Source organism: Salarias fasciatus, chromosome 9, assembly GCF_902148845.1.
Source record: "Salarias fasciatus chromosome 9, fSalaFa1.1, whole genome shotgun sequence".
Classification (NCBI taxonomy): Eukaryota; Metazoa; Chordata; class Actinopteri; order Blenniiformes; family Blenniidae; genus Salarias; species Salarias fasciatus.
In genome coordinates, this window is record NC_043753.1 from 21,784,587 (window position 1) to 21,806,544 (window position 21,958).

General features: G+C 47.3%; 2 protein-coding genes across 7 annotated transcripts in view; both read left to right on the top strand.

Moving 5' to 3' along the window:
* LOC115394103 (zinc finger protein 45-like) overlaps positions 1 to 21,958 on the top strand; it is a 1,173,573-nt gene that overhangs the window by 29,011 nt on the left and 1,122,604 nt on the right. The window lies entirely within an intron of this gene.
* rnpc3 (RNA-binding region (RNP1, RRM) containing 3) lies at positions 9,607 to 21,264 on the top strand. 6 transcript variants are annotated; one of them, XM_030099347.1, is made up of 16 exons: positions 9,607 to 9,650; positions 10,722 to 10,887; positions 10,971 to 11,018; positions 11,123 to 11,232; positions 11,305 to 11,394; positions 13,195 to 13,306; positions 13,930 to 13,998; positions 14,184 to 14,329; positions 14,449 to 14,574; positions 14,859 to 14,998; positions 16,690 to 16,875; positions 18,404 to 18,498; positions 18,611 to 18,669; positions 19,995 to 20,127; positions 20,894 to 20,971; positions 21,061 to 21,264. In XM_030099347.1, exons 2-15 carry the CDS (start codon positions 10,729 to 10,731, stop codon positions 20,960 to 20,962), a joined length of 1,542 nt encoding a protein of 513 aa, XP_029955207.1. In that variant the 5' UTR covers positions 9,607 to 9,650; positions 10,722 to 10,728; the 3' UTR covers positions 20,963 to 20,971; positions 21,061 to 21,264. The 6 variants fall into 6 exon arrangements, with proteins under 6 accessions (XP_029955207.1, XP_029955212.1, XP_029955211.1 ...); XM_030099352.1 differs by having other exon boundaries at positions 11,308 to 11,394; XM_030099351.1 differs by having other exon boundaries at positions 21,214 to 21,243.

The following is a 21,958-nucleotide window of genomic DNA, read 5'->3' on the forward strand; positions in this document are numbered from 1 at the left end:
CTCTGAAACCTTTGTGGGAAGTTTCCGATATGATATGGTTCAGACTTTTTTCCGAGCAACACTTGAAAGCATCATTACTCTAAGCAATTTACTGAAACGTGAACCGTGAAATCTGCACAAACACGTGTTTGCTCAGATTGAGTGTAAAGAAATCACTTCCTTATCAAACTACGGAGCCCACAGGTGTCAGGGTGTAGAATATTTTATTTTGGTGAGGGAATGCCTTCTATAGTGTGGGCACAGGTTATTAAAGGAATACTCCACCCAAATAACGATTTGGCCTCATTTTCTACTCACCCTCATGCTGAGAAACACTCTGGAGCACTTTTTTGACGTTTCAAATGCAGTTGGAGATGTTTGGGGACTTTCGTTGTCAACAAACAGGGACCGACAGAGCCCGACAGAAAAAACGGTCCATAAAGTCCACAAAAACGTGCCCATTTTCCTTCATACTGCTCGTCCGCTGTAATCCAAGTGTCCTGAGCGCGTAACGTCCAAAAGTAATTCTTAACGAGGTAATTTAGTATATTTTAAGAGCCTAAACAGTGCGCTTTCATACTGCTCCAGTGTATGTCTGCGCGCGCACCCTGAACTACGGAAGCCGCAGCAGACCAAGCAACACGCTTGCGCGCATTCAGCGACTACTTTTCTAAATAGCAAGCGTAGAAGAAGTTCCACTGTTTATATTCTGCTGTGAGTGACCGAGCTGTGGACAATCACAAAAGTGATTGGCTACTGTTTTAAAGCTTTGAATTCGGTGTCCTGCTGAAAGGGCACAAGCGTGTTGCTTGGTCTGCCGCGGCTTCCGTAGTTCAGGGTGCACGCGCAGACATGCAATGGAGCTGTATGAGAGCGCCCTGTTTAGGCTCTTAAAATATACTAAATTACCTCGTTAATAATTAATTATGGACGTTACGCGCTCAGGACACTTGGATTATAGCGGACGAGTAGTATGAAGGAAAATGGGCACGTTTTTGTGGACTTTATGGACCGTTTTTTCTGTCGGGCTCTGTCGGTCCCTGTTTGTTGACAACGAAAGTCCCCAAACATCTCCAACTGCATTTGAAACATCAAAAAAGTGCTCCAGAGTGTTTCTCAGCATGAGGGTGAGTAGAAAATGAGGCCAAATCGTTTTTTGGGTGGAGTATTCCTTTAAAGCGTTCCCTCGCTATAATAAAGCGAGGGAACGGGATAAATAAAGCATTCCCTCGCTTAAATAAAGTGAGCCAACGGGAAAAATAAGGCATTCCCTCACCATAATAAAGCGAGGGCACACTATAATAAATTGAGCACACCTCTGTGTCCTTGATGAGCACTCGTGATCTGAGAAGATGCATGCTGTTCACGCAAACGCAACACAGTGACTGGCAAAGGAAACAATGGAAATGATTTATGCCTGCGGTTTTCAAAGGCGCGCCTCCCCTGGGGGGCGCCAGAGGGCTTCAGGGGAGGCGCAGCAAGAGAGAGAAGAAGAAGAAGAAGAAGAAGAAGAAGAAGAAGAAGAAAAAAAAACGCAGTTTGCCCTCTGTATGTGGGCTTAGCACCATGCTGTGTGTTCTGTGAGCCCCCCCCCCCCCCCCCCCCCCCCAGCTCCAACGGTGAGAGTGAGCACCGTTTCACAACCCCCCCACTCCGACAGTGAGCGGGTGAAGGGGGGCCACCATGCTTTTCACTTCTCTTTAGGGAGGCTCACTATTCCACACTTTGAAAACCCCTGATTTATGCTATTTTGTTTTGTTTTCATATTGGGCTAAAATACAAAGTTTTACAAAATACTTGCTTCACTTGCATCCAACGGATTCATATTAAGTCTAAAGGCCAGCACACAATACGGAATGATCGGGCTCAATTTTGCCCCATCTCCTCCTCCCGACCGAAGTCGACAAGGTCCGATTGTCGGGAGTATGCAAATGAGTTCGGGTCTGTGTGTGGTGTGTTCAGAGAGATTTTTTTCCGGTCAGACCCGCTCGGGAGATCGTACATAATGAACATGTTTAATATTTCCAATTGCAAATCCTGTTGTGTGTGGTGCCCTGGAGAGGAGCCAATCACCTGAGAGCCGACCTGTCCACACCCTCGGAATAAACCTCCCTGATTGGCTGAAGAGCTCCGCTTCACCAAAGTGTTGATGCTCTGCTTAAAAAAATCCCCTCTCAGCTGTCAGAGCTGGAGACATGTATGTCTGTGAAATATATTCATTATATATGACAATGAAACAGAAAAGCCAGAGCTCCTAAACCCAGCAGTGCAGAAAGTTAGTAATTAATCCTCAATATTTGTATCTCTCCTGGATGAACTGTATTTCATTCATTCAGACGCAAACCCTGATCTAATACATTCAACTGCATCTCAGCAAGTCCTGCAATAATTCCAATTCACCTCCATTATAAACAATCATGAAGAATGGGAGAAAAAAAAAAGACTTTCCAAGGACTCCATGCCTTCAGAGCAACAGAGCGAATATATAATGAAACTTTTTCGAATCAAAGCACAACGTGTTTTTATTCTGGTTTAAAATTTCCAATCTGGGGACCAAAAAATGATTTAAAATATTTATTAAATTAAGTAGCTTGTATTTGTCACAAACTTGTTTCTACTGCTCCACTCACGAGTCAAAAGTAAAAAAAAAAAAAAAAAACATGAATAAGCTGAATTATCAAATTATAAGAAAATTATGTCAAACTATGGTCCCTCTTCTGTACTATAGCATTTAAACTTTCCGACAGATACACTCTGTGCTCCGTGCACACGCAGGTCGGGGTGGGGGGTGCACTCAAACAACAAAGCCGATATGAATGAATGTACAGTGGCAATGAGTTCTTCGCTTATTATTAAAAGTGAAGATCAATGTAGACATCGGAATGAAGAGAAACCACACAAAGTCATGTTTGACTTCGCCAGATTTGGAAGAGTGAGGAGTTGATCTGATGAAGAATCTAGTGCATGTTCTGCTCCAGAGCGACACCACACACTAGAAGATCGGGAGAGGAAGATCTGGTGCAATCTGTCTTCTAGTGTGTGTTGTCTGAATCGGAGAAGATCTATTGCTTTATTTGAAAAGAAATGGTTTGTTTGGCTCCATTATGTAATTATGTTTTTAATTGTCATGTCATCCTGACATGAACAGCATTAGGGGCCGGTGTGTAGGAGCCATTAATCATTTCACTAAAGGGGACATATTATGCTTTTTTCATTTTGTGAAGAGTTTGTTAACGTAACATGTGTTGCCGTAGCCTGATTATGATGTTCAAATTTGAAAATTGTCAGTTTCCTCCCTGTCTTGCTACACCACATTTTGTGAAAATGCCTGCTGAAACAGTCGAGTTTGAGTTTGGTCTGCTTATCCTGAAATAAGCAGATTTAACTCCTCCCGCTGACTGTGCCCCCACCATGTGTGTGTGTGTGTGTGTGTGTGTGTGTGTGTGTGTGTGTGTGTGTAAGAGTGGGCGTGGAAAGATGCGTTCAAGTGCATACCGGGAAGCAGGCTCATAAACAGCCTGTTCTGAGGAGGCCTCGTCAGAACGATCTTTTAGACCGCTGAAACTCCAAACATAGGATTTTTATGTCGCAAACAAACTAATATAAAATGTTTTTGGGCTTCTGAGACCTATACGACGTGATTGAAAACTAGCATAATATTTCCCCTTTAATTTAACCACCAGGGGGAGCAGGAGGGGTGAAGGTATATTAGGAGCACACAGGTGTTGAGCTGCAGGTGTGCCAGAGGGACAGCATACAGTCTTTTGACCGTGTCCGTGTGGGATCGTGTTTGACCGGCGTGTATGGAACTTATGTGTGAGCTCTCCGGCTCCAGCTTGGCTCTTGGTAAACAGTGGATTTACACACAAAGGAAAATAAATGGGTCGCCGCACCCAAACGGAAAGATTGCGGAAGTGATTGATTCGCCGTGGACACGCGTCCGAAATGGTCCTCCCTCTCCACCCTCAGAGGAACTCAAAGTGTACCAGCCCAGATAGGAAATGGACTGTATAAGAGGCTTCAAAACACCAACTTCAGCTCCGTAGTCAGACGTCCAGCAGGAGGTAGAGAGACAGCACAGACTGGAGGAGAGAGAGAGTCAAATGTTAGTACACTGCTGGATCTAAACTCCTCTCTTCAGCTGAATGGCTCCACCTGCAGGCTGCAGGAAGTGTTGCAGCTTCACCTGCATTTAAGATTCAATATGGGATGTTCCTCTGATGGGGCTTTGTTGACTAACTGAACATGTTACATGTGGAAAAAACAAACAAAAAACTAAACGAAAAACTAGATTTGTAAAGATCTGAACAAAACACATCCTTTTTATTTATTTTTTTCAGAATTCTAGGTTTTATTTAAGACAAACTGAATCAATTCCATCACTGTGCAGATTACACATCTTGTTCCATGTACCACAGTGATCTCGATCTAAGAATGTTTCTACTTCCAATTTACAGACATTGCATTTTTTTTTATAAAACTTGACTCATTTTAATTTTATCCTAGTTTATATTCTTTGTGTATCTTTCCAATTGTTTGTTGTAATTTATCAGTAAATTTCACATCACCATACATCTCACACGATCCCAATATGATTTTAGATCATCCAAAACTAACGGAGCGATCCACATTTGAAGGAGTAAAGCTGTTAATTCAGTGTTTCACTCTTCATTCTCATGCTGAAGTAGATCTGTGGATGAAGATCAAATGACTGGATGGAGTCATTTTGGAGTCATTTTCATGGAAGCATAACACAGCAGCTAAAGTTGTTGCCATGCCATTGGAAGGCTTTAATATGCATATTTGGAAACCAAACTGCAACTTCATATTATGTATTCAGATTATAATACAAGTGTGGCAAACATGTGGCACCATGTGCAGTCAGATGCACATGGTGGACAAAATAACAGAAAATTACTTTCTCATAAAAATCCAGTTTTTCCCATAATTAAAATGTAGTTTTGTGATGTGTTTTAACAAGAAAAGAGCAATAAAACACAGACTTAGCAGGTGTGTAGTAGTCAAATAACCATTACCAGATATTTACAGTTCTGACAGGAGGTCCAACACAAGGTTATTCTGCCATTTCGCTCATTTCAACAAATCAACCTACATCAACACTGTCCTTGAACTGAGCTACTACCAAGTACATTTTACTTTTACTGATTTCTTGATTTTAAACCTGGCTTTGAAATAAATAAAAGGAATTTCAGTTAAATAATAATCTGTTCATGTTTAATATTTCCCACTATAGGACTGTATAAAGTCTGATTTCAAGTATTTTTCCGTCTAAAAACCAGCATGATTCATGTTATTTTAACTCTTTTGGACTCTTACCTTGACACTGTTTTTCAGGTTTTAAATCTTAGATTAATAGATGTTATATCTTATACTTGAACTACCTTTTTTGCAGTGTGCAGAGAGAGAGAGATAATCACACTGTAAAAATCTTTCTTGGGATAAGAAAAGCGAAAAAAACAACTAAATGAAGTTGATCAAATTAATTTATTGAAGTAATTGTGCCTCCTTGGATCGTCACACAAAGCTGGACGGGACCAGCCACCACGGAGGCCTGGTGTGGCCTCCAGAGCTCCTCGCTGATCCTTCTGATCTCGCCATCGTCACTGAGGAGCTCCACGATTCCCTCCTCGTCCTCTTTGAGGACGGCCCCCACCACCGTGATGGACGTCCTCTGTTCCTCCATTTTCTGTCAGACAAAGAGCAGAAATCAGTCTCAACTCAGAAAGGAAAAGCAGACACAGTCACAAACAGTGAAGAGAAGAGTACCTGGAAGCTTGTGTGGTTCGATGAATGCAGCTGGGGGCCGAACTCATTTCCCACCATCTTTAAATGGGTGACCACGATGGCGGCCCCCAGCTACAGAGGGTGGAGGGCGGCCTCCCTCCACAGGACCACCGGCATTGCTCCACCCTGTGGATGAGACATGGAAATAGAAGACAGTGTCTCACAGTGTCAGGATGCAGGTTGTCTTTGTGTGTGTTCCGCAGCTGCCATCGGTTCTGGCAGTGAAGCAGTCAGTAGTAACTAAACTGTAACTAAGCTCCTTCAGGGTGATCCTGTGGAGAGGGGCCGCTCCTCTCCCTCCTCCCTTGGTCATGGTTTGCACCAGGATCTGAGGAACAAAAGGAGGAGGGTCAGAATTGTATTTCTGGTGTCAGGTTGAAGCTGCTAGCTGAGGAAACACGTACCTCCACCACCTCTCCCTCCACCGTGAGGACCCCGCTGTGCTGTAGTAGCTGCCATCGGTTCTGGCAGCTATTAAATTGTTGTCTTCCACCCCGGGAGAGATCCCGGAGCTCTCGCTGGTGTTCCAAGAGATAACTCTCTTCCTCTCCGCGGCAGCCACCACCAGTATCTTGACTGGACCAGTGTCTTTACTGGTGGTGGCTGCCGGCTGGGGTCAGGGTGGTGGAGGACTGCATCTCTGACATTCTGCAATGATGAAAAAGAACAAAGATTAGTGGACAAACTCAGAAAGAACTCAGTGGTCGTGACAGCTTCCAGTATTGCTCACTCTCCTCACCTTTACTGAATACACTGAGGCCGGATGTTTTATGGATGTTTCAGGTTGTTAGGTGATTTTTGACCAGCATGATGTTGGTGTGTGGCGGAGCGTCCTCCTGGAGTCCAGGAGTCAGGACAGGAGACATGAGTGGGGGGGTAGGGACAGGAGACAGGATGAGGAGGTGACGGGGACCTGGGAAGGAAGCAGGGACGGGGAGGGGACATGGTCGAAGTGGGAAGGGGACAGGAAGGGGAGCGTGATAGAGACCAGGACTGAGACCAGGATATGAAGAAGGGACAGGGACCAGACCAGGAACAGGGAGCACAACGGGGAGCAAGGACAGGAACCAGGGACTAGAATGGGCACCGGGGACAGGAAGCAGACGGGGACCAGAATGGGGAGTAGGACGTTGACCAGAGACTTGGACCAGGACGGGGACAGGCCGGCGGGACGCTGGCCCAGTCGCTGTCTTGAGAGATGCCCTGCCGCAGGCGGGGAGCGCCGGTCAGATTCCGCAGGCCTGCGCCTCAGCATGAGACGAAGGAGACGATCACAATCACCCATGGCGACGGCCACGACAAGGTTCCTATGACCAGGTTCCGCTTCACCGAGTTCCCGAACCTGCAGCCAGGAACCAGAACCAGGATCAGTACTAGAACCGGCGACGTTCCTCAGGTATGAGCAGAGACCCACGGCGCCGCCGACCTCTGGACCCAGAGATCTGGAGATCACAGTACAAGCCCCCGGCTGCAGAAAGCCACAGAGAATCGTGTCATGTTAAAAGCACCACCTGTTGTCACGGTGCTGGCGAGGCGGGATCGTACCTGGAACCATGCCGTTGGTGGCGATGGCGCTCATAGAAATGGCCGTCAGTATCATCTGTGCAGAGAGAGAGAGATGGATCAACGTCGGCATTGGATTCTACTAACTTCATGTTTTCCCAAAGACAGTGACTGTCAGAGGATTGAAGACTTTAACGCGGTGAATCGGGGGCTTAGCCTCTCCGTCTCTGGGATTGGTGATGGATACGTTAAATCGGTTATTGTGGTGGAGGATATTTCCATCAGCCGGCTACCGAAAGGAAGTCTGATAAGACCGGACGGAGGTGGAGGCGGAGCGGGGGAATGTGAAGGACACCGAGCAGGATGTGATCAAGAAAAACCTCCTGCTGCTACTTGACCAAATGGCAGTTAGCCAACAGTTTTAACTCTGAAACAACGGCGCCTGGTTGGTCAACAACCCCGTTGCATAACGCCGGGTCAGCGCAGTCTGCAGCTCGGCCCCGAGTCCCTGCTGCCCGGCACTCCACCTCACCTTGACGGCCTTCTTCTTGGGACCCTTGGCGGCCTCCTCGTGCTCCTGGGTCAGGTTGGTGTTGTTGGCCAGTTTGCGGAGGAGGGACAACACCATGGGATTGCTCGCCATGTCCTCCTGTAATAGACAAGACAAGTCTGAATCAGAACGGAGAGTCGGACCCAAAACCCTCCTGAGTATTTCTAACCCGACTTGCCCACCGCTCCACGCTCACCTCGAACAGCGCCATGTTGCCATCGTAGCAGTTGCCCTTGTTGTTGATGAAGGGACTGTTCTCCTGCAGGACGCCATTATTAGCGGCCTCAGGCCTAGGGATACCTGGACCAGTAGCATAGGTCGCTGCACGGTCTGGAAAGTCAGTGCAGCAGTGAAGAAATAGACACATGCAGTCAGATCAGCATCATCTTTACTCTGATGTACAGACAGAGACCCAGAAGATCACAGACAATATGTAAAACATAATTACACAATAACAAAATCAACAAATACAAATCAATATGTTGTCTGTATTCACACACAACTTCAATGAAAACAACATGAATAATCAAATCATTACGGAGCCAAATTGACATTTAATGTCTGTCTTGCAAAAAACACTAATTCACTAACTAAGTGCATAAACACTGTTTAGCTTTCATCCAGAATTTCTAACTTAAGATTTGTCAAACAACTTCAGACACAGAGAGCTGTCTCAGAACTGCAGAATCACAATTGTGTACAAGTAATTAACTGATATCCCATCTTCTCACTGGCATCTACTACACGTGGTAATTATTAGGTTGCCTTGTAGCTGCTCTCTGCCACGTGGGGCTACGAGCTACAAGCTAACGTAACTTACACACACAACAAAAACACACTCTACACTCACACAGCTATGGATACAATTCTGGTCGAGTGGTTAATTTACATCAGCGAAAATACTGGTGATATTCTTATCACATTAACGTGGCTTTCGCGCTTATATTTACCCGTGCAGCAGTGAGGAAACTGACACACGCGGTCAGATCAGCGCCATCTTTATTCTGACGTGCAGACTACAGAGCTGCATTCCCCACTGCTTCTGGCACAACAGCGACACCTGCTGTCAAAAATTAAACATTGAAAAACACCTGAAAGTACAAACTGAAAAGCAATCATTACTCACATAGAGATATTTGAAAGATTTGGGGGGTGACAAGTATTAACTTTCACATATTTTAGGCTCTTCTCCCAGCCGTCACACCATCACCTGCCAACACAAGCGGAGAACGGCCGGTGATCGACTGCGGTAAAGCCATCCCTACGCTTGGTGACGCCGCGGTCCGCAGATTCAACCGCGAGAACGTGATGTCTACAGCTGCTGGCGGTGGTTCCAGCCGAGAGCCTGAACCGAGTCTTATCTTTCTCTTTCTTCTTCTCTTACCTTATTTTGACACCTCTTGCACTCCCTTTAGTTCATAAGCGTGGGTTTGCGAACAGGTTTTGTCATAAAGACCGCCTTCCTCTGCTTCTGATTGGCTCTAACCTCATTAAAACTCGCGTACTGATTGGCCACTTGTTTCTGTCATTAATATGAGCGCTCTGCTCCAACCTTCAGATGGACATTTATTAAATATAAATAGCTAATATCAAGCAACATAACAATATATCTAACTGAATGTATTTTAAACAGAACAATTGTAAGTTTAAACCGTCATAATGTGCATTTAGCAGGACGCCCACCACTCCAGTCCACACGGTGGCAGTAGAGGTAGTGATGCTGCTGCTGTTCGCCACCTGAGACGTGGACGGGAAGAAGAGACTGGCCGCTACAGGCTTCCGTAGGACAGGGGCGCTAACAACAACACACACCGTAAGGTTATTTATTCATAAATGTATTAACTCTCTCCTTTAATTTTCAGCACGCCTTTATTTAATTCAAGGAGCTGAAGAGATAACACGGGTAATACAGTGTCGTTATAGCTTTTAGCCACTTGTATTTAGCAGAAGCGCGACACTGTTGTCGGCTCATTGACTAGCAGCATGGCTTCTGGTTCCACATTTATCCGTTTAGTGTTAAAGAGGACTTCACCGCGGCTCTTATTGTTATTATTGTATTGTTTTATTTGATCTGAATTTCTTTTAAATCAGACTTGCTCGCCAATGTTTCGCACCATTCAAGCTCTGATCGTCAGGCTGGACTGTTGTGAAATGAACTGTATGTGTAGCCTTTATTTAATATCTCACGGTGGATGGCATGTTTGTGTAGGATTCAATCTCATAAAGAACAGACAATTCAGGGATTCTCTTAAGTGCTTTTGGCGATTTGCGCGATGCACCGATTGCGCTGTAATCCGTTATTTGCGTTAAGATCCTTTTTACCAATATTAATTAGCATGCAATGGTCGCAGTCTATCGATCACGCAAGTTTTTACGTGTGCAATCCATCAAACTTGCGCATTCTGTTATTTGGAATAGCAGGGAATGTGCATCAGAGAACAAAGCAGGAGTAGAAGATACATTTTGTTTCTATAGCATCAAATAAAATAGTCATTTCAAGGCACTATAAAGACCCAACAATTCCACATGAGCATGCATAAGATACCGCGGAAAGGAGAAACCCCTGTAAGAGGAAGAGAGGTGCATAACCAGGCTCAGAGATGGAGACTTTCTGCAGAACCAGATTCAGAGGTGGAGACATTCTGCTGTTCTGGCTGGGGTTGGAGGATAGATGGAGATTAAAGGATAGGACAGAGAGCAATAAGCAATCAGACATGATTTCACTGGCTGCAGACGGTAGGAGGGCAGGAGGCTCAGACCACACACTTCCTGTTTCACTGTCAGATCCTGCAGGAAGAGAGGAGGGAGCACAGACTACAGGAGAGAATCACAATTTTAATGTCGAGGTTTCCTGTGTTGCCACATATATCTGTCCTTTTTCCAGCAGAGCGATGGACAATAATGACGATCCAGATCAGGACCCGACATACGGCAGTAAGACTCTGCTTGTCCGTCACTTACCGGCTGAGCTCAGCGTGGATGAGAAGGAGGACCTTTTGAAATACTTTGGAGCCGAGTCGGTCCGGGTTCTGTCCACCCGGGGTCGTCTGGTAGGTCGCACCTTGTCGGTGTTTGTGTAGATGTGGTGGTGGGAGCTGCTGTGCGTTCTGAACTGATTTGTCCGTCTCTGCAGAAACATGCAGCGTTCGCAACATTCAGAAGTGCAAATTCAGCAGCAAAGGTGAGCGTGGTCATTTTTCAATGATTGGAGTGAGCCGGAGTTACAGATGTATTAAATTTATGTGATTCTAAGGTGTCATTTTCTCCTTCCCACACATCCCTCAGGCTCTCAGCAGGCTCCATCAGCTAGAAGTCCTAAATCAGACACTTGTTGTTGAGTTTGCTAAAGGACAAGATCACATCACAGCATTAAAAGACCCGCCGGTGTCAGACAGGTAATGTCATTTCACACAAATAGAAAGTAAACCTGGAAGCAGCAATTTAAAGTCTCTTCTGCTTTTCTTCAGCAGTGCAGATGTCAAACAAGCACAGAAGAAAGCGGAGCCCAAAATACCAAATATTCCCCTCATAGACAGTGGTGTTGCACCGAGTCTCGGGTAGGTTTCACTGCATGTGACATCCTCCTCTTACTCTCCAGTGCTCTAAGGGTGCGAGATTTTCCTGCCTGACTTCACAGTCTGATTTCTTGTGGCAAATTTTGTTCACAATTACTTGACGTGTTCAATCTGTTAAATCTGTCCCTTTTATATTCTAAATATGTGAGAGTGACACGTGTTCTGCAGCCCTGGTGTCGTCAGCTTCGCTGTGTGTGAGCTGCTGTGATATGAGAATCTGAGATCTGGGAGCTGTCAGCGGCCTGGCGTCCAATTAGATGGCCGGGCCGCCACCGAGCGTCTTGACAGGCCGTCTGTCCCGCCAGTTGGTGGGACCAGGTGGTCTTTGATACCTCTCAGTCTCGTACTGACAGCCGGTCTCGCTGCTGCGGCGTCAAGCTACTTCGTTTTCCGAGGCTTAAGAAGTGTGTGCATTTAATGTTCGTCTAAACAGTCCTTTATCCGGCGACTGAGACGGTTCAGGCCAGCAAAGAATGAAATTTGAATACAAAGAACCAGATAGCTGCGATACCAGTGTTTGAGTCTCCGGACCACGTCAGTGTTTGCGTCCCAGCAGCAAACAGATTTGATCAGCTTCTTGCTGAGTAGCAGATTAAATAGCTTGCTCTGTAGCCCAGCCTTCACTCTTTGCTTATTAGGCCTGATTTGTTTTCTCATGCTGTGCAGGTCGGTGCCTTATGAAGACTGTTATTGTTTGAGGACAAGCGTTGCCGTGCTGACACGGCACGTCGCTCCCACGCTCCCTTAATGGGTGGATTTTACATTTTGTTGGCTTGTCAGCTAAAGAAAAAGCCTCCGAGCTGAACTCAGCGGCCGGACCACACACACCGGCGTTTCTGCATGTTGTTTTGAAACGTGTGTTTCCTTCCTTTGAGCTGATTCGTTTTGACAGTCCCTATGACGGTGTCGGTCCTCAGCAATGCCAGTCTTTATTTGATGAAGTAGTTTTTCACACCTGGCAGAAAAGTTTGATTTTAAAAGTGAAGTTGGATTGAAAAATTGAAAATAAACTATTTGGACTCAGTCTGAGGCTCTGTAACTACAAACCTAAAGAACGGTCAGTGAACCAACAGTCAGACCTTCACCCGCCTCAACACTGCCACCACATGCACAACAGAGACAATAAATACTTACTCTGCAAATTTTAAAGAGTCTCATTGGTTGAGAGTTGTGTGTCACTAAGCTTCAGTAGTTTTTGGTTAGTTGTTTATTGTTATTTTATTAATTTACTAAACACTGTGAACGAGGTAGAATTCACACAAACCAGCCTGTTTCCTTCTGTTGTCTCTGGCCTCTTCTTCAGATTGACAACGTGGAGCAACAGTGGAGTCAGCTGGACACATATTGCTTTGTTTTATTGTGCTTTGTTCGTTTACATGTTTTCTGGATCGCTGTTGAAATCCTTAATTTTCCAAATGCTAAAGTTCTTTTTCCAATTATTATATTTTCATTCATATTTATTGTTTCTTTTGTCATGCAGTGTTTTTTTTTTGTTTGTATATATTTTGATATTGTAGTAGCTCAGCTTTATAACTATGGGGTTTTCAGCATTTCTGTCTTCAAAATATTGAAAGCCTTCAGAATCTGATGCTTGTCCTTGTGTTATCTGTATGAAATAGTATTTAAAAAAGTTCCAGGAGCCTTTTATCTTTAAAAGTGTCTTCTTGTCTGGCACTCATTTCTCTTCCATGCCTCCATATGTTGGAGGATTTGTGTATTTAAGGCCGTGAATTTCTGCTCCGTCCCTTTAAGTAACTCCGTCTCTCTCACTCTTTTCTGCAGGTTGAAGTTTCAATTAAATCCCACTTTGAAATATTTATACCCGCCGCCCTCGAATGGCATCCTGACAAATATAACACACGCTCTCATCAGCGTGCCAAAGTTTTATGTGCAAGTGAGTGGCTTCTTTTCTATCGTTTTTATGTTCCATAAATTATCTGGGTTTGCAGATGCCTGTATTTCCGTCTCTCCTTTTGCACTGTTCCTGTATTTAATTTTGGAAGGTGGAAGCTGCACATGCGGCATCCTTCAGACTGGCTTTGTGTCTGTGTGATTCGGGAGTCAAGCGTCCCCAGAGGTTTTTGAACTGCATCCAAGCTCTTAAAGATCAAACAGCAAACATTTGCCTTTTAAATTTCAATTTGAGGAGCAAGTATTAATAATAAACCGCAAGTGGGAGGCATGAGTTATGGGTTTAACATTTCCCTGGGAGCTGTGTTTTCCGCCGCCGCTGCTGCTGCTGCTGCTTCCTCCGTCGGCATCTTGGTGGTGCTGGCGCGTTGCGGAGGAGCCGGCCTGACGCTCGGGAATCTCACCGCAGCCCCGGTCTCACCTCCGTCCTCCAATTTGTATGCAAAAGCCTGGCAGTCTGCTTTACATATGGAGCCCCAGTTCCCGGCTTCCTGTCTGAGAGCAGCAGCAGTGTGTTTATATTAGCGGCTCCCACCCGGCGCGCCGTGCGAATTTCCCAACGTGACGACGAGCGCCGTTTACATATTCATGTCTTGGATTTTACAGGTGCTTCATCTGATGAACAAGATGAATCTGCCCTGTCCTTTCGGCCCCGTCACTGCCAGACCGCCCATGGTAAGCTCCCCTGCTGAGAGGCGTATTCAAAAAAGAATAAGTGATGACTCAGATATGGATTGTTGATTGCTGGTGAAACTGGGGGGGGGGGGGGGTTTCTGAGCTCCACCAGCAGGGGGCGATCACACTCAGGGGTCAGATCTCCACAGCTTGGTCCCACAGCGGCTTGTTTTCTCTGTCTCCAGCCGTCCCAGCTGCTGCCCCCGTTCGCCGCCGTCCCCATGCCGCCCCCCTTCCCCCCCGACTACCCCCCCCTGCCGGAGGAGGAGATGGAGCTGTCCAGCGGGGAAGAGTCCGAGTACGAGAGCGGAGACGACGAAGACAAGGAGAGGTGAGGAAGAGGAGGCGGGGCCGATTGTGGATTCCACTTGTTTTTTCTTCTTCTGTGGTGTTTCTGTGTGAGTCATCCCCCCCACCCCCCTCTGATCCCCCGCGCCTGCTTTATTTCAGGATCGCTCGTCTGATGGGCCTGGTCAACCAAGCGTGCAAGAGACCCCCGAGACCGAGAACCGCCTCGAAGAGGAAGAAGCCCAGGATCAAGGATCTGCTGTTCGCTCCCAAACCAGACTCTCAGAGGTGCGGCAGGCGCACTCACGCACGTCAGCAGTCCTCGCGCACGCTAAAAACAGAGCAGCAAAGCCCCCAGACAATAAGTCGTCCTCATAAACACACACACTCACACACACTCCCTTAATGACAGCCCTCACACACTCTGGGTGGGAGCTATAAACACACACGCCGGGTGTCAGATTGGGTCGTATCTCCTGCCGGCGAGCGGCGGGTTTCCGTGAGCCAGGTTTTAGTGGCGGGGGTGTTCAGGGCCGGCGTGGAGCAGAGCGGTGATCGTCTCCTGTCCTCAGCACCCCGGCGCTGCAGCCCTCCGACATCTTCGAGCAGCCCAGCGCCGCCGGCCCGCGCAGGATCGAGTTCAACATCTCCGTTCCAGAGGCGGCGGCGGGGAGCGAGCCGGGCCGCCATGACGGCGAAGGAGGAGGCGCAGGTGAGGGATTCACTTCAGTCTGAGAGTTTAGCCCTCTGTGCCACATATTGTGGTGCACACGTTCTCTGAAAGACCAGAGAAGTTTCAGTTAGTTCAGGTAGGAACTTTACAGAAGGTGTGAGAAGTTCAAGAAGTTCAAGTGCAATTATAATGAACAATGTTTACTGCGATAATAATAATCCACAAACATCCTCAAATCCAAACGTTTTAGTGCAAATAAATGGAAAACATGCGAGGCGTGTGCAGGAAGGGGCGGGGCCTTGAGTGCAGTATTTTAGATCCGTTCAGCCCAACGAGACTTTTTTTTTCACTATTTCCTGTTGAGTGAGTATTTGATATGAATTCTTTTTACATAAATCAGGTGGAACCGTGTTAAATAATGCAAAATGCATTTAATTTCTTCTTAAAAAAAAAAAAAAAAAAAAACGATCCAAGCAGTGCGATATTCTTCTGAACTGTTCGGGGAATCCCTGTGAAATGCATGAAGCGGGGTCTGCGCTCTGATTATGACTATACATCAGGTTTATTATCAGGCTCTCCCAGGAGGCGGTTCAGAAGCCGCTCAGGAGGCGCCGTCAGAGCCCAGTGTCACCCTCGCTCATGGATCACAGGAGAAACTTGCAGAAGTAAAGGTTTCACCATTATCTCCACCAGCAAATGTCATTGAGGGCACGGTCTGTGCTACTTGTCACCCCCCCCCCCCCCCCCCCCCCCCCCCCCCCCCCCCCTCCCCCCGCTGGCCTTATCTCCCCTCTCCGCCGCTACAACTTCACTCCCCGGCAACTCCCGGAGAAGTAAAATAGATCTCAAAGTCAAACACAAAAGATTTCCTGAAGGCGGCGGGGAGATAAACTATGACAGGTGGCTTCTTGGATTAGTCTTGTTTTGGGGGCGTTGGGTGGGGGGTGGGGGGTGGGGGGGGGGGGATCCGATAAACAAGCTATTTAAATGAAAAGGTGCTGCTGGGGGGAAGGGGGGGGGCAGATAAGGAGCAGGATAATTTTGAAAGCAGTGATCTAGTTCTCTGCAGAGAGTGTATCAGCAATGCTTCTCACTCCACTGCACACACACACACACACACACACACACACACACACACACACACGCTTGTTTCTTTTTCTCCCCTCCTCTTTGGATTTGCAGAGGCTCACTGCTCTTAGTAATTCCATCTGCAACATGTGTGTGTGTGCGAGTGTGTGTGCATTCATGCGCTCCTCAAAAGAGTTCTCCTTCCCGCCGCCGCTCAGACTCATGTTTTCTAAGCAGCCGCTGGTTTTGATTGCAGCTCTTTGAAGCGCGTCACTCTGGAGACGCCGCGCTTCACTCTTTTATTACCGATTTATCCTGTAAAAAAAAAAAAAAAAACAAAAAACAAAACCTGACAAAGGAGTGATCATTATTAACGTGAGTCAGATCAGACTGACGCCACAGTGAGAAATTCATGAATATCAAGATGTTAAACAACTTGACTAAGAGGATTTGCTTCACTCTCCCGTCTCCAGCCTGTTATTTACCGGGGAGGATAAACATTTTGGAAGTGATTATTTCACCATCTGTTATCGGTGGATTCTCTGAAAACTTCGACGCTGGAGGGAGGCGGTCTGCTTCCTGCTCCGTCCCGTAGATCCAGACAGACGCTGTCCTCAGGTTGTGTCTTCACTACTTTAACGCTGTCTTGTCTCCTCTCCAAGTGGGCGAGGCGGAGGCGGCGTCCTCCTCCGCTGGAGGCGGCGGTGCGGCAGAGCCGGAGGGCTTCGGGAAGCTTTACCCCAGCGCCCAGGCGGCGCAGCAGCAGGAGGAGCTCAGCGGCGACGAGGACCTGCCGGCCGACGTGGTGTCCAGGAAGGAGCTGGAGAAAGGACGGCTGTCCAGAGACGGTGAATATGATCAGCGAGTCACTCAAACTGGCACCGAGTGGTGGATTAGGAATCCGATTAAGACCTGTGGGCCTGAGCTGGGTCCATTCCAGCCTGATCATTTATAAACATCATACATGAACTCATTTTTTACCGAGAGACACAAAATGAAACGGATAACATTTGTTGCCTGGATCAGCGATGCAACAGTCACTGTTTGTATGACCTTTAAAAGGTCGTGCTGTGAGAGTGAACTAGTGAGAACATGCATACTTTAGTCCCTCTGTTTTATTTCGATCATAAATTGAAACAAAATATTGAGGACAGTGACATCTCAGCTCCAGTTACAGTGTTTTATTTTGAAAATTTCTTCAAAAGAATCAGTGTTTTCTTCAAAATAATAATTTTACACTTTGTTTGATGGATTAGCTGGCCACAGAGGGGCCTCTGGCAGGCCCATTTTGGCCCACGGGCCTTATGTTTGTCACTGTACTTCTGTTGTCTTCAGCTCTACACTGCCCCCTCAGGCCACCAGTGTTACTGCTCTGCTTGCACTGCGTCTTAAAGTTTTCTGAAGACATACTAAATTACTCATTTAATCTCTTATTGTGAAATTTCACAGATTGTGTGGAAGAGAGACATTTTACCGAGTTGGTTCAACTGAAAAAAAACAAGTTCAGCTCCTCTGCTTTACATCAATTTCTGTTTAGAGTCCCCAAAAGTCATGTTGATCTTTTCTTAAGTCGACACTTTTTCTCTAAATGCTGAGCATTGCAGATTGATGCCGAGCTCCATAAGAAGCTGTTTGTTTGTTTGTTTGTTTGTTTGTTTGTTTCCGTCGCTCTCCAAACGTGGTATTCCCTATAGAAGTGATAGAAGAAGAGAAGAGGCCGTCTTCTGTTTGACTTGCATATTAGAGGAAACTGGCTCCTGGTTGAGAGGCGTCATGACTAAACAGAGACAGAAAAAGCGAAAACTGCAGAAAATCAAACTCGGAACAGACGGTTGATAAATCCCCGAGATGAAGCGATGAATGTTTTTTTTTCTTCCCGTAATTATCCGCCTCCCATCACGACGGTCCGCCTCACTGCGGCCGGTTCCTCCGTCCAGAGCTTGAAAGCGACGGCCGCTCGTCGGCGTGCAGCGGGCACCGGATGTGAAACACTGAATCACAGGCGGACGAGGACTCGTCTGAACCCGAGCGGTTCTCTTCATGTGCCGTTCAAACGCGGCGCCTCATTACGTCCTCCTCCTGTCCACGCAGGAGGAGGATGTGTCTCTTCTCTCGTATTCTCCATGCCAGACGTGATATATATGAGTAATAACGGAGCGTAAAGTGAGCGGAGGGTGGCCGGCCGGGCCGTGTAATCACTGCTTTAAGGTCTCGGCTCCATCCTTCCATCTTAAATAAAACACTGGGCGCAGCAGTGACTCGGGATTTATTTAAATGCTGGTTGTAGGCAGGCCCGCCATCCTTTCTGCTGTTTCTGTCTTTTAATTCACCTTGCATCAAAATGTTCTCCTTCTTTCTCGCTTTGCTTGAAAACAGAGATTAAAAGGATGTCCGTGTTCAAGAACTACGAGGCGGGAGAGCCGACCTGCCGGCTGTACGTGAAGAACATCGCCAAGCAGGTGGAGGAGAAGGTGGGTCCGCCGGCGGCCTCTGACCCGTCTGTTTGGTTTCACGCTCCGGTTAATGGAGCAAATAGAGTTCCAGCGGAAGTGTGTTTGATTCCGTTGCTCGTCTGTCCTTCAGGATCTGAAGTACATCTACGGCCGATACATCGACCCTTCGTCTGAAGCCGAGAGGAACATGTACGTGAAACGCTCCTCCCCGCCCGCCGCCTGCCTCTGGAGCTATTTCTGTCATTTTAATTTGGTCGCTCCCTCCTGAGAGTTTTTAGTAATTCATGCTGACTGCGCCCTGCGTTATTAATAAGTATCTGAACTGATGTGGAGATCAGGAGGGACGTTTTCATGTTTGTGCATCAGCAGCACTTCAGATGAATATTCCACCTGAGTCATCAGGCCGAGGCGAGGCGGAGGCCAGACTCCGAGCAGGTGATGAACAGGAAGTCTGTCCTCCTCTGACCCGCTGCTTTTAATTGCGGCTCATTTTACGGCTGTTTACGGCCTCTAACGCTTTGTTAGCGGTCGTGATCGCGGCGCAGGAAAACACTCCCAGAAATTCTACAAGATCTCTGGCGTCCCAGAAGTCAGCGGGTTTTCACTACTGCTTATTGTGAGATAAACACACACAACATCTCCCATCCTTTCTCTATTGAAGCATCGCGGCTACACACACCTGACAGCAGCTGCCAATCACACAATCGCATCCTAAAAATAATTTGCCCTAAAACCCCTGATGATCATCCTTCCTTGATGTTGGCGTCTGCTGGAAGCAGCCAGAAGAGACTCGGATCATGATCACCCTCTTCAGTTTGACTCAAATCTCTTGGTCTAATGTGGAATTTGAGCAGTGTACCAGTGACCGTAGCTTCAGACTCTTCTCTTAACATTTCATCACTAATCTTTTATCTTCTAACTGGATAAGACCTGCTTTGTCTAAATAATTGAACTAGAATGCCTTCAAACTGCGCCGTTCTGCTTCTGTTCAGACATTAACTGATCACGAGTTCTCTCAGATCTAACGCCAGCGTTTAGTTCCAGCTCTGTTCACATTAAAACGGCGTAAACTGAAGACGTCTCTGTCACGTCTCGCCATCCGCCGCCGATTCCCACCGCTGCTGGGATGTCTGCACGGACGAGGCCTTCTCGTGGCGTAATTATTCAACCGCAGACAGCCGTGTGACAGGAGCAGCTCTAAAGACAGGGTTTCTTCCGTCGTTAGACTTCCTGTGATCACAGATCTGCCTGAAGTGGAAAACTGCTGGACAGCTGAGAGGAAAGCACTGAAACATCCCGTCAGGTCATGGAAGGAAGAGAAGGAAACTGCATCTCCATAATGTATTGGTGAAAAAGTGTGTGTGTGAAGCTCTTTACCAAACAGGAGTGTGTGCACACACTGCAGTCTGACAGCCGAATGATGAAATAAAGCCAAATGAAATCATCCTGCTGCTGCTTTAACGGCGGCGGCGGACGGACGGACGGTAACGCCGGGTCTCCGCTTTGTTCCTCAGGTTCGACATCGTGCTAATGAAGGAGGGGCGGATGAAGGGCCAGGCCTTCGTGGGACTCCCCAGCGAGCGCAGCGCCGAGAAGGCCCTGCGGGAAACCAACGGCTACGTTCTGTACGACAAGCCCCTGGTGGTGGTATCCTTTCATCCCGCCTCGCCGCAGGAGGCCGGGACGAGGGTGAATCCAGTGAGGACACACACATCCTCCGACAGGAAGTGAATCGGCGACAGCCGCCGTGACGTGAGAGTGAAGATGGGGCGTTCAGTGGCGCCGTGTTTCCTGGCGGCGCCCGCTGGACGCTCCTCTCCACAGATGCGTCGCTGGCGTCGGACCCCGGCGTAATTCCTGGCAGCTCCGGACCGCCACCTGCTCCTCCTCCTCCTCATAACGCATAATTGAGCATCAACTTGTGAACCTGTCTGATGGAACGGCGTTATTGATTTTGACGCTCTATTAATGTGCATCGAGCCGTCAGCTAGCAGGTTGATCCCCCCCCCCCCCCCCCCCCCCCGCCCTCTCCGTCTGTCAGCCTGTCACCAGGAAGTGAGACTACCGCCGGAACGCCGGAGGCTCCGGCTCTTATAAGGTCACTTTTTGGCCAGCCGGTCGTCTTCTGGCATTTATGAACAAACACCCGTGACCTTTTTCCTCGTATTAAATGGGTCTGAAGCGGCGAGCGGCGGCAGGAATCGGGCCTTCGCGGCTCAGAGCTGCTTTAGGGATGAAAATAAAACGACACCAAATCAGTTTGTTAAGGATGTGATTCTACAGCCTCGCGGAGCAGAAACACTTCCTGGAGAGCTCCCAGAATTCAGCGAAAAGGAGATTTCTGTTTGTTTCTGATGAGTCTGTTGTAACCTGTCAGCGTTTGCAGCTACGAGCCTTAACCACAACCCCGCAGCAATTCGCCCGGTCTGCACGGCCGAAAGCAGACGGAGCAGAGACCAAGAGGGGGGCGAAGCCGCGATGAGCCTGACGGGTGAGTGAAGCTCTGCGGCCGTACGAGGAGGTCGAGTCCCGCTGTTAACGCTCTTTTCTTTTCACTACTGTGTTTACACCTTATTCAAGATGCCAGGGCTGGTAGTGTGACCCCGCTGAGGCCTGTGTGTGTGTATCCTTGTTGTGGCATATCCTTTGGGGGGATTGAAGTTTAATTAAAGGAAATAGGATTTCTACATGACCTTTTTTAAGGATTTCTACTTTGTTTTGACTGAATTTCAGATGGCGGTCAGTGGAGAATGTCTTCGTCTGTTCTTACTAATAAATCTTTTCAGAAAACAACCCGTGTCGTGTTTTCAGTACTCGAACGTCTCGGTTCGTGGCTAAACTTCAGCCAAACCGTCCAAACTGATTTGGTTTAGTCCCAAACTTTCAGTCCTGCTGAGTAAATACAGACTATAGAGGTATGAAACGGCGGCAGATGGCCCGCTGTCTGAACAGGGGAGAAAACAGCGCTGTGAAGAGACGGCAAACAAAGCGAGCAGCCTGCAGTCTGGGAGAGGGGGGGGCTTACCTTTACGATCCCTGGCTGAGAGGATATGAGTGAACTCGCTGGATGAACGTCTCCCCTCAGCAGCTCGCGTGTCTGAAGACGGGGAAATGAAAAGGAGCCGAGTCTTTCCTGTCGGTCGCAGGTGAGGTGTGTGGCGCAGCAGCAGCAGCCCGTCTGTTCAGACTGATTCCCGGAAATATTCTGGATAATGGAGGAGAGACCCAAATGTTCATTCAAATATACAAATAAACCAATTATAGCATTTTGTGATTTAATGTTCAGCTTGGTAAACATGGTTATTTATCCTAAATGTGTCCCACAGTATGATTAATCCAGCCTTTTATTCTAATTTTGGTTTATTCTAGCTTTTGGTTGGTCTGTTTAGGCCTGCAGCGTTTCCAACTTCTGTCTTAACTCGGAGTCGGTTTTCTTCTAATTACGAATGCTGCTTCACAAATTTAAGGAGAAAAAAAA

Excerpts from the sequence above, each read along its gene's own strand:
- rnpc3 (XM_030099347.1), top strand. The coding sequence starts at position 10,729 with ATGGACAATAATGACGATCCAGATCAGGACCCGACATACGGCAGTAAG. Across the intron at positions 11,395-13,194 it reads GGTGTTGCACCGAGTCTCGG|GTTGAAGTTTCAATTAAATC; the intron begins GTAGGTTTCACT and ends TCTTTTCTGCAG. Across the intron at positions 18,499-18,610 it reads CCAAGCAGGTGGAGGAGAAG|GATCTGAAGTACATCTACGG; the intron begins GTGGGTCCGCCG and ends TCTGTCCTTCAG.